Source organism: Bos grunniens, chromosome 6 (assembly GCF_055505025.1).
Source record: "Bos grunniens cultivar Pamir isolate PY7600 chromosome 6, Bosgru_T2T1.0, whole genome shotgun sequence".
Taxonomy (NCBI): Eukaryota; Metazoa; Chordata; class Mammalia; order Artiodactyla; family Bovidae; genus Bos; species Bos grunniens.
The window spans coordinates 73,770,465-73,783,152 of NC_141170.1; the positions used below are offsets into that span (position 1 = coordinate 73,770,465).

General features: G+C 35.4%; 1 protein-coding gene across 3 annotated transcripts in view; it reads left to right on the top strand.

The window, feature by feature from the left end:
- The window catches only part of SEPSECS (Sep (O-phosphoserine) tRNA:Sec (selenocysteine) tRNA synthase), a 39,018-nt gene extending 28,273 nt beyond the window's left edge, over positions 1 to 10,745 (top strand). For 2 of the 3 annotated variants that reach the window (XM_086407776.1, XM_086407775.1), the window contains exons 9-11: positions 3,383 to 3,476; positions 4,927 to 5,017; positions 6,371 to 10,745. In XM_086407776.1, the coding sequence (XP_086263902.1) occupies positions 3,383 to 3,476; positions 4,927 to 5,017; positions 6,371 to 6,674 (489 nt within the window). In that variant the 3' untranslated portion in view covers positions 6,675 to 10,745. Of the gene's footprint in view, positions 1 to 3,382; positions 3,477 to 4,926; positions 5,018 to 5,732; positions 5,867 to 6,370 lie in introns of all 3 variants that reach the window. The other variant, XR_015166221.1, reaches the window with a different exon arrangement.
- Positions 10,746 to 12,688: the final 1,943 nt, after the last annotated feature.

Sequence of the window (12,688 nt, forward strand, 5' to 3'; positions counted from 1 at the left end):
TGGGAGAGCATTTAGGACCTTAATATGTGAAATACTGTAGGACTCAGTACATTGTGCTTTAAGATATTTTAAGCTGCTTTATTTATTGGATTACTTGTCATAACCCTTTATACAGAGTAGAGATACTAAAAACATTTGCAGATGGATGTGAACTTGACTCACAAATATATTCTTTTTGTTTAATTACTCCCATACTAGTAATATGTGATTTAGTTACTTTAGCATTACATTTATAGTCTGAAGATTTTTATTCTAATATTAGCTACCATTCCAGTGGTATTAGCAAGTGATTGATAGAACTGGTTAGAATTAATTTGTTAAGGTATTAGAAATTGAACACTGGAAAAATCTGTTTTTTAATAGCCATGTATGCATTAGTGAATTTAAAAGCATCCTCTAAGGGTGTTATTAAGGAACCATTTCCTTTCTTTTTTTTTTTTTTAAAGAAATAGCTAAGTACAAATTAAGGAGAAATTACTCTTTTCAGGTTCCTTTTATTCTACAAGTGTGGTCACATTGGTGATAACTGTGGCAGTCATACTAGAGAGAATAATATTTTAAATTTGGCCCTCACAATTGAAATAAGTTTTTTGTTGTTAGTGTTAGGGGGGAGAATGTGGGAGTCTGTAAAAGGCATTTCCTGGCTCCTAGATTTGTTTCTGCTTATGCGGAGAAGGCAATGGCACCCCACTCCAGTACTCTTGCCTGGAAAATCCCATGGATGGAGGAGGCTGGTAGGCTGTAGTCCATGGGGTCGCTAAGAGTCGGATACGACTGAGCGACTTCACTTTGACTTTTCACTTTCATGCATTGGAGAAGGAAATGGCAACCCACTCCAGTGTTCTTGCCTGGAGAATCCCAGGGACGGGGGAGCCTGATGGGCTGCCGTCTGTGGGGTCGCACAGAGTCGGACACGACTGAAGTGACTTAGCAGCAGCATGGGAAGTTAATGAATTTGACAGTAAGAGAGAATTAGATTCCCATTAAGACTTTAATGTATAATATGAAGAATCAGCAGTTAACATCTAAATTAAAATATATGACTTTTTTTTTCTTTTTTAAACAGCACTGAACATTTTTAAAATTTTATTTTTAATGTTTTTGGCCTGTAGGATCTTAGTTCCCCAGCCAGGGATTGAACCCAGACCATTGGCAGTGAAAGCACCAAGTCCTGACCACTGGACCTCTAGGGGAATTCCCAACACTGAGCATTATGATAGTGACCTAGTTACTTTATAGTAAAGGGAAATACGTAAATGAAACCCAGGAATTTTGCTCTTCATTAACACTGGCATGGTACCTAAAAGATATTAAATTATTCCAGTTATAGGAAAAACTCTTGATTTTAAAATTTCATTTGATTTTCTTATAATTTCACCTAGTGAACATCAAAATATTAGTTTAAGACGGAAGGGCCAGGAAATCTTTATATGTCTAAGAAAAGATGCCCACTCTTTTTTCTGTTACTGCAAATGGTGATAACATATGTCTCCTAAAGTATTTCTGTACACTTTTTTTTTTAATGACAGAAGAGAAAAACTTATTAAATATAACAGTATGTTTACTTATAACTTCATTTGGTATGACAAATGTGGATGTTAACTTTTTTAATATAAAAAGAATCAGTATATTTTAGTGATCTAAGATTTCATAATTCTGGCATGCTGAGAATTGATCTTAAAAGATCCTAAAAATTTAAGAATGAGTATTAAAGTTTTTTTAGGTCAGAATATAAAATATACTGTGTTGACAAGGATAAAAATGCTTGTGGTCTTAAGGAGACTCATTCATAATTCATAAACCTGGTAGGAATTTTCCTCTTCTTTTAATCCTTACCTAACAAAAGACAGAGTTAGTCATCTACTATGTGCTTTAGACATGAAAAAGCTACTCTGGGTCCCAGTGTGGGCTCAGACTCGCCAATCCTTACCTTAGAGAAAACTGAAGCTGCTTATGTGGTCTTTGAAGTTCAAGTATGATTTCCTCCTGTCTTCACTTAGGTACTCTGTTGGCCCTTGGCTCTTTGGTACATCATTAGAATTTATATGTCTTGACTATGGCTGGAGGAGGTCATTGCAAATGGGTTTGTTCAGCTGCAGACTTACTGGGGCAGATATTCATTTCAACACTTTTTAAAGTCCTTACTAGGAGAAGAAAAAACAATTTTAGGTCAAATAGTTGCCAACTTAATATTTTTTTGTAGCTTCATTAAATTCTCAAATGTGCCTGTGCACATGAAATTTTGTACTTGTAAAATAATATGTATTTTTACTTTTTACTACCAGATATACTTTTCAGAGTAGGATCAACAGTACAGTTTTTAGTTGTTAGCTGCTATATTTTTTTTAATTGAGTTAAAAGGAAATTGTTAATTTTAAGTTTATAATATTAAAGGAAATTAATTTTTAAACTGTCTCTTCCCAATTCACTTACATACTAAAATCTTGGCATATTTTTCTTGATGTTGGGAAAACAGTGGTGAAGAAGGTAAGGAGTCCCAGCTTTCAAGTTTTTCCATTCTAGTGGGTAGTCATAGGCAATATTTATTTGAGCACATAAAAGAGATAACTTCAGACTGTGTAAGTATAGTGAAGGAACCAAAATAGACAGTGGTGTTGGAGGGAGATTAGGAGCCGGAGGTAGGCAGGGTCTACAGTTACTTTAATAGAGAAGAGATAAGGTCTCCTTAGATTGTGACAAAAGGGACCACTCATGGCATGATCTGGGAGAAGAGCCTTCCCAGTCCTGGAGGAGCAGGCACAAAGGTTAGACGTGTCCAGGGATCAGAAAAGGAGGCTGATGTGGCTGGCATGTAGTAAGTGGAGGGAATGGTTGTTGCCGAGTTGGGCATGTTGGCTCGACTGGATCATGCAGGGCCTTATAGATGAAGAGTTGTTGTTTTTTTTGTTTGTTTTTTGTTTTTAATACTTACAGGAGGAAGTTGGGAGGAACATGATCAGATTTATGTTTTTGAAAGACCACTCTGGCCTCGGTCTGAAGAACAGATTGTAGAAGGGCGGGAAAGAAGGCAGAGAAGTCATTTAGAATCTATTGCTGTGGTCCAGGGGAGAGGTTGATGGCTGCTTAGACTAGAGTGGTAGCCCTGGAGATTCTGAAAAGAGGATGGATTTCTGATAGATATGTGATAGCACCTGAGCAGGAAATGTTCTGGTTCTTTACCTTTAAATCCTGTGGTTTCAGATCATTCTGGCAGCTCTGAATCTTACTATATTGTGGCAAAGGAAAGAATTGTCCCTAGGGCACATGGATGAGTTAATTTACAGCATAGACTATACACCAGTCAGATTTGTTTTACTCAATCCGGCAAGTTGCAGTGAGTGTTTATTTGATTTTCTGTAAATGTAACATTTTGTTGTTGCAGGAAATGTTTTCCTATTTGTCCAACCAACTAAAGAAGCTGTCAGAAGCCTACAATGAAAGACTGTTGCATACACCTCACAATCCCATATCTTTAGGTAATTTTTTTTCTTTTTTAAAACATTAGTACTTCTGAACCATTTCCAGTGGGAAGCTGGTATTTCTCAAAAGAGTATGAGTTCTTCCTTGTTACAGTGATGTTTCTAATTTCATTACAGTACTGATTTGTAAATTTTAAAAATTTAGTTAGCCTTTTTAAATGCTTTAATGTATTTCAAAGGTAAAACCTATGTGTTGAAAGAATTCAAATCTGTATTATGTTACAATGAATATATGGAAAAAATACTTTGACCTCTTGCTTCTTACCAGAATAATTTGGTCAATAATAAGGAATCTATATAACTATTTAAAAATTTCTACCAGTTAAAAAAGTACCATAACATTGGATATTAAAGTTACTCTTATAATTTTTAATGCTATTATTGTTAGTTTTCCTTAGTATGCCTATGTTAGAGATATCAGTGTTTATGATAATTTAATATTGTCATTGTAGTACAGGAGCTACTAAACAGGTTAATATGAATGTTGATTTTTATGTATTTAACATTTAAGCTTCATAATTACCTCTTTTAATTTGTGAATATATATAGTATAATATGGCTTATTTATGTATATCTGAGGAAAGTAAGGAAATTAATAATTTGTAGTTGAAGCCTTTTCCAGGAATGAACTTCCTTGGAAAACCTTTTGGCCACTGATAGATAATAAATCACCCTAGTCAGTCCTCTCTGTTGGTTTAAAATCTAGGTAGATGCTATAGAAGGTGATATGGTGTGATCTGAATTTCAGTTCTGCCATGTAGTAGCCTCTAACTTTCTTTTCCCTGTCTATAAGTAGAGATAATGATCCCTCACATACAAAGTTAAGAGTGGTTGAGATTATAACTGTAAAGTATCTAGTATGGTAAGTCATGCTATTCATGTCATTGTTCCATGAATTTAATTGGAATATTCACTCTTTGGAAGGGTTGTATGGAAATTCTTTTCTGAGTATGTTAGCTTGTTTTAAAATATTTTTCTTTGATATGCAAGAAAATCCTTACTATAATTTATTAAGTGCATTAAAGTGAAATGGTGCCATGAGACAATGAATAAAAAGTGCTATCTCCATGGAATAAGCCAGTTGCAAAAGATAAATGCCATATGATTCCACCTGTGTGAGGCACTTAAGAGTACTCAAAATCATGATAGAAAGTGTAATGCCGGTTGCTAGGGTCGGGGAGAATGGAGAATTACAGTTTAATAGGTGTAGAGTGTCAGTTTTTAAGAGAAAAAGAGTTATGGAGATGAATGGTGTAATGGTTGTTTAACAGTGTTTGAGTATTTAATACCACTGAAGTATATACTTAAAAATTGGGTAAGATGGTAAATTTTATGCTTTATGTTTGTTAACACAATAAAAAAAAGTAACATCTTCATGGTTATTTGTTTCTTGAGTGGTTTTGGGCTGGTGAACCAAGGCTCACTGGAATACTGTTTTCTCTTTCAGCTATGACACTTAGAACCCTAGATAAACACTGTAGCAGAGCTGTCACTCAGCTTGGCTCCATGCTTTTTACAAGACAGGTTTCTGGAGCCAGGTAAGTATGTTTAAAAGGGAATTGGTTTTATTTTGTGTTATAAAGTTAATGAAGTATGTTTCCTTACCAATAAGTCCCTCAAGTATATGGTGAGCTATACCTGAGGATTCATCATGGAGGAAAATAGTGATGAGGTAGAGAATCTGTGAGGCTGTTATGCATCCACCTGTAGTGTGTGAAATAGTCACAAAGGGATATGAATCTTGTTTAATAGATACACAAAAACAAAGTTCATTACCCTCTGTACAAATTTGTATTTATTTTCCTTTGTTAGATAATCTTCACATTATGGTGTTAGAAATAAGTTAGCTTCATTCTTAAGTTTAAGTGAAAATGTTTTTAAGGAAAAGTCCATTTCCTAAACTGAAAACAGCTATGCAGTTCTTGTCTTGCCTTTGAAAAATGTCTTTTTTGCTTTTATAGCTTAAGATGAATTTCATTTTTCATTTTATATTTGATGAGTCAGAGAAAGATGACTTGAAGTAGCTTGCTCTAAGTACTCTTCTTTACATGCTTCTACTAAAGAATTTCTCTCTGACTACCAGAGGTCAGAGATTTCACGTCAAAGAACAACTTCCTAAAAGTAAAAAATCTTAGATTACTTCACCGTTTTAACTTGATGAGCTCTATCTGTATGCAGCATAGTTTTGACACTTATAAAATGGTTTTCTTGGCCTTGCTTTTTAGTGTTGCCCCTATTTGTCTTTATGTTTAGGTTGATCTTAATTGGCTGCTTTTTAAAAAAAGTACCGTTAGAAATCTGCTTATATCAAGTATGCCAGTGAAATCAAGCTTTAAAAATGCATGTGCCATTGCTGAGTATTGCTAGTTGCTGACCATCAATCCACTGTAAGCAATTATGCGATTTCTTCTGGAGCCTTGCTCTAAAACCTTCCATGCATAATATGATCAGATAGGTGTAATTTTAGTCTATTGATTACTTGAGGAGATACATGGCAGTTAATCAAAGTGGTTTGATTTACAAACTTAAATATTCCATTGAAGTGTGTATACGTGAAGTGTCAAATTTCCATATTTGGTACAAAAACAAATAATTTTCTTTCTACTTTTTGGAAGATGTGAAGGTGTTTTTGATTTCTAGAGCTTGTAGCTCTTTAATAGAAGATAAGGTAATGGTAAGCATCAGATAGTACCTTCCTGTGTGAAGTGCATTGTATCGTATAATTTTATTTTAAGGCTGACAGTCTGTTTTCATAGGCTACGATCTATAGCTGTTTTTAAACTTTTTAGTAAGTGGGTGTAAGGCTTAGTAACACAGCTTTCTTTTGTTTATGAGTGATACTCTGTTAACATCACCAGACATATTAAATTGGTAAATCTTTTCCCTTTCAGGGTTGTTCCTCTTGGGTCTATGCAGACTGTGAGTGGCTACACTTTCAGAGGCTTTATGTCACATACAAATAATTACCCTTGTGCTTACCTCAATGCTGCGTCAGCCATTGGAATGAAGACACAGGATGTGGACTTGTTCATAAAGAGACTTGACAAGTGTTTAAAGACAGTCAAAAAGGAACAAAATAAAGAGAGTGACATATCTGCAGTTGACAATAATGACAAAACTGAAGATGTGGATATAGAAGAAATGGCTTTAAAACTAGATAATGTATGTCTTGACACATGCCAGGATTCTTCTTGATGACATGTGAAGGGTTTCTTTTTGATAATTTGAAAGAAGTGAGGAGGCTACAGTATAAGCTAACAGTTTAAAGACAAAACGTGAGATTTTTGAATTGAGAATTTCATGGAGAATATTTGGTCAAGGAATAGAATATGGTCTGAGCTAGCCATTGATGATTGTTACATTTGTTGTTTTTAGACTGCTTCAATCATTACCATCCTCAACAGGTCATAATATACAATTAACATTTTTCCAATTGTTAAACATTTGCCAATTAAGCATTATGATTCAGATAATTCTTACTAATATGTTGATAGTAAAATTACACATGACCTCTGATTCTCTTTGAAATGTGTAGACTGTGTTCCTCTGACCATTCTCTGTCATTCACAAATTACTTAGTTTCTGACCACACAGAATTTAGAAAGATCACTAATGCTACTATTTACTAGATGTTTGTCGATGTGTGTAAGTCATGGTATGCCTGTAAAATGGATATTTCCCAGGAAAGCAGAGTCAAGGTGTAAGCTTTAATTTTCACTCAATAGAAATGGATCTCAACTTCAGGATGATTTGCTTATATCTAAGAAACATTTGGGGATCTTTTTGATTGTCAAAACTAGCAGAATACTATTGATATCCAGTTAGTGGAGGCCAGGCATGCTGTTCAACATCCTACAATGGGCAAGACAACTTCCCAAAATAAAGATTTATCTAGCCCCAAATCTCACTAGAGCTGTGGTTGAGAAACACTGCTCTAAATTCTCTCATAGCTCAGTCAGTAAAGAATCTGCCTGCGATGCAGGAGACCCGGATTCGATTCCTGGATGGGAAAGATCCCTTGGAGAAGGAAATGGCAACCCACTCCAATATTCTTGCTTGGAGAATCCCATGGACAGAGGAGCCTGGCAGGCTGTAGTCCATAGGGTTGCAAGAGTTGGACATGACTTAGCGACTAAACCACCACCAAAGTAAGAGAACTCCTAAATAAAGAGAAGTTTTCCATAGCAGCTTTACTTATTCACTAGTAACTTAATATAAAGTAGCTCCGTAAATGTTAATGAATTACACAGTATGCAGATTCTTAACTGATAACTGAGGTTACCTCTTCTGAGTATATAATTATAAACTGTTAATACAACATGTGTGCATTTTTCCATTTGGGAAAGTGAAAACTTTATTTCAGTGTTTTTGCCTCAAGCAGTCTTGGTTAGCTTGTTCAGGTGTTTTGTACAGCCATCATCAAGAGTGGTTAACATGGGGATTCTGAACATATTTTTGCTGGGGAGGTGAAAATGATGGAGTATGATGAACAGGTGTATTCCCTACCCATTGCCCATATGCTTCCTTCCTGAATCTGTAATCCTAGACTTACTGGCTATAACTGTTAGTTTTGGTGTTAATTTAAAGACTGATAGCCTAAGGAATTAGTGAAGCTCCTGAATGCACCAAAGTTTCAAAACTGTGTTTCTTAAGACTTGCTCTGTGGAGCATTTATTCCTAAGAGATGCTCAAGGGTATGAAAGGTTCCATGAGCAAGTTGGGAACTTTGCAAACCTGCCTATTGGCATATTAAAGGCTCTAAGAATCCCTTCTATTTGAGTTTGAATATATCCTTGTCTAAAGATGGAACCTGTTTTTTTAATTAAATACTTACTGACGTCCCTTTGAATGTATTTTTGAAAACACTACAGTAGAGAATGCCACTTTTCTTTCTGGATTGTGTTTTTCTTCATTGGTTTGGTACTGTAAACTGTGTTAAACATGAGCTTAGATTGCTGCCACTCCCACTGGTAAATTAGAATATTTTATTGCCAACTTTGGAAGTCCACTGTTGAGATAAGTACTTAATTACAACTATCGTAAAGGGTTGCTTTGAAATTTTTGTATGTCTGGGGTTCAGATACTTGAAGTGTCTGGGTTCTTTAATTATTTCTTTCAAAGGTAAATCCTGGATTAAAAAGTTGTATAATGTTTTTAACGTAAATTTGGGACTGAATCGAAGAACTGATTAAGATGAAGAGTTGCTATAGACCCTCTCCAGTCTGTGAAAGGAAATGAAATGATGCTGTGGATGTAGATGCTGGTGATGCAGTATACTGTCCACATAAGCCCAGATCGCTTTATAGAACGAGTGATCTATTTTATGTGATCAGCATTTAACTTAAGGAAGGCCAGAGTCCAGAGACCCGCAAATGTTTTCTCATCTGTGGTGTATCAGCAGTTCTTGGGCTACAGCTGCTGAATAGATAATAATTCTAATTGAAGATAAATTACACAAACCCACATGTGAATGATAGATATGTTATAACATTTCATTCCTGGCGCATAAAATCAGCTGCAGCTTTTACTATTAGCCCTTTCTTTTCAGAGGTTTTAGAATTCCAACTCTATTCCTGCTGGTTTCAATTTGACCTTGAGGTTGTAGAAGTCAAGAATTTTTGAAGGGATATTATAGGTTCTGCACATTTAGGCTTTCCTTTGTCCCCACTCCAGTGTCCTTTGACTTGCTATCTCTCCTTTCCATGTACATACAAGTTATTTATTTTAATCTCCTAGTAATGATTGGTAAGCCTCATAATTGGCTTTAGTTATCGTCTCACTGGGGCAAAGGGCCAACCGATGATATCTTTTCCAATCAGTGGCTAAGATGACCTGCTCTATCTTTGTGCTCCAACTGCCCTTATTAAGACTATCAGGTAGAATTTTGGAGTTTGGTTTTTAAAGTCATTGGGCTGTGTGGTAGTCTGCCCAGAAAAGAAAATTGAATAACATGAAATATTCTTTAGGTCACTACACCCAATGTGTTACTTATTATACACAGAGCAGGAAAGGGTATTTTCAATCCAATTCTCAATTTGGCTCTTAAGTTCTCTGCTGACAAATTCTCCCTCTTTCAGGGAATGATATGTGATACTAGTCTTAGGAACTCTGTGTTCAACTATAAATCTTTCTATTTAGCTTTTTGCAATAGTTGATGAGTTGATCAAATGTGAATTATTGAAAACAGTTATGTTCAGTCAATGGGCACTTGATATACAGAATGATAACTTTAAATTGAGTTTTTTTTCCTGATATTTTGCCCTAGCACATACCTCTATTGTGGTTCTGTTTCTTTAACCACTATAGTAAGTACTGTCATGAGGTCTAAGCTATAGGGCATGCTTTTGGTTTTAGACTAGACAGCCATGGTAGGTCTTAGTAAAATTAAACAGAGATAATTTGTTCAACCAGTGATGTTACTTTAATATTGAATTAGTAGCTCATCCTAAGTTATATTCTTGTCTTCTTTCGTAGAGGAAAAATCCAACTGACAGGTATGGCAAACCCTGGTGAATCTCATTCAGGGAAACTTTTATGAATACATACACATTTGGTGCATATAAAACTTGGGTTTTCTTTTCCCACTGTCTGAAATGTACTCATTTCTGCCAAGCCCTTAAATGGTTTTGTGTTTTGCATTCATGAGGCCAGTCCCATTTTTAAACTAAGTTTGTGTACGTAGAAGTTGAATTATTTCAGAGGTTTGATACCCTCTGAATAATTTGATAAAACAACTGAATATGCTGTGAACATCTTTTTTAAGTTCCTGTAAATAGTCTTTTCTTGTCTGTCACATCGTGTTGATTATTGGTCTCTTACGGCCGCTCAGCATACAGGCCTAAGACTTCCCCGCTGTGTTCCTTCGTGCCTGCCTTTCTACTTTCATGCTCTTCTTGGTCATTATGGTGTGTACACGTGTAAGACGATGAGTTCAAGGCTAACGACTATATCTTTATAATTTTCCACCTAATATTTTAAAGTTCAATCTAAGGCCTTAAGCAAAATCTGAAACTATTTATATGGTCTTGTTTTTATCAAGTGATATTGGTGTCAACTTGAACATTTAGAGAACTGTGAAGAAAGACTATGTTTAAATGTATAGTTGTGAGGGATTTTAGCTATTAGAATTGAAGCTGGTGTCAGCCTGCTAACTTATGTGTTTTACTAAAAGAGAAAGATATTTCCAAAAATATTTTTGCTGTAGACTATTTAAAAATAAGACTGAATTGTATAATTTATTATGCAATAAATTTTTAATAAATCATGGCAGTGTGTTACATTATTTTACCTAATCATTGCTACAGATAAAATCTGAAAGTGCAGATAACTAACATTAAATTACTTGCACATATTTTCATTTAATCATCAGTATTAACTTGCCCAGAAATCAGCAAGGAAAGTCATACTTTGTAATGAGACTCATGAGTCATGGGGGTGGAGGCTAGATTATTTTTTTTTAAAAAGGGGAAGGAGAAGAGAATCTTCCAGCACCCATTTTGCAAAGCTCTGTTGACTGTAGACGGTTGGAGGCTTAAAAGTATTTAAAAAGAAACATGTTAATTAAATATAAAATGGTCGTACTTCCTTCTTCAGCAGACTTTGTTTTTAAATTGTACTGTTTGATTTTTGCAGGTTCTCATTTGATTTTTAATTAAATCTTTGCACTGGTACTTATTAACCCATGTGAATTCACATTTAACCTCTCTGAATCTCAGTCTCATCGTATGTTAAGTGGGTACAATCCTTTAGGATTGAGGATTTAAGTGAGATACAAAGTGATTAACTCAATACTCGAAACATAGCACTTGCTGTTAGTAACTACTATGATGGTCTGCATAAAGCTATAATGTACCAATTTTTACTAGATTTAAATTAAATTTTAAAAATTACATGAAAATCTATTTCTTAGCTTATTAGGTAGATTTTTTTTTTTCAGCCACACCATGTGGCTTACAGGATCTTAGTTCCCTAATCAGAGGAACCTTGGCCATGGCGGTGAAAACACCAAGTCCTAAACATAGGAACCCACCAGGGAATTCCCAGTAGAATTATTTCTGAGAGAGAATCATCAATGAAATTTTGTTCATTTCCAGTGGAAATTACAAAGTATTAGTTGATTTTTGATGACTATCTTTTTTCTTTTTCCAGAATTTTTCTATTTAGATTTTTGTGAATTTCTGTTTTGTGTTTATATCTGAGAGTTTTTTTTAAAGAAACATTTAAATATGCATTAATAATTTTGTGTACCTGAAATTCTAGATCACAACCCAACAAAAATGTACAGAGAAAGTTCATTTACTGTGATGCCCACATCCATTGTATTATCTGACCAAAGTTTTTGGTATAGTCAGCAGACCTACCGGCACAGTGGTTTGCTATATTTAGCCCTATTCTTATATAACTTTATAGTAGAATGATCAAATATGGGTCTCAAGCAGACCTCTTTCTTGAACTCCACACCTTTGAATTCTCCTCTTTCCCTTTTTTCCCCACATCCTACATCTAAGTCATCAAGAAACTTTGTTGAATCTACCTTAAAAAGTTATCTAGGATCAAACTGCTTCTTACCTCCTCCTCTTTTATCCACTAGGTCTCACCTATCAGTGTTTTTTATCTGAATTATTTCGGTACTTCCCTCCCACCCCTAAAAGTCTCCCTGTTTTCTCACCATGCCCCATTACAATCTTATTCTCAATACAATAGCCAGAGTGATCCTTTTAAGGCGTGTAGTCACTTGCCTGCTCAAACTCTTGTAGTGACTCCTTATATCACTCAGTGTAAGTCATAGTCCTTGTTGTGCCCCCAAAGGCCCGACAGCATCTGGCCATCCTACTCCCACCCCCTTTATCTCTCTGACTTCCTTTATCTCTCTTTTTTTTCTACTCTTCACCCTTGCCCCTTCCAGCCAAACTGGCTATCTTGCTGTTCTTCAAACACTAGGCACACTTTGCCTCAGAGCCTTGGTTCCAGCTACTTCCTCTGCCTGGAAACAGCTCAACCCAGAGGCTTGGCTAACTCACCTCTTTCATGTTTTTAATCAAACTTTCCCTTCCTGATGAGGTCTACCTAGACTACTACTCTTAATACTGGTGGCTATCTCCCCCACTTTAACATTGCTTAAAATTTTTCTTAAAGTTGAAAGTGGAGCCTCAGTTTTTTTGTGCTTAAAAGTGGGCTTCTTGTTAAAATGCACATTTGAATTCAGTAGA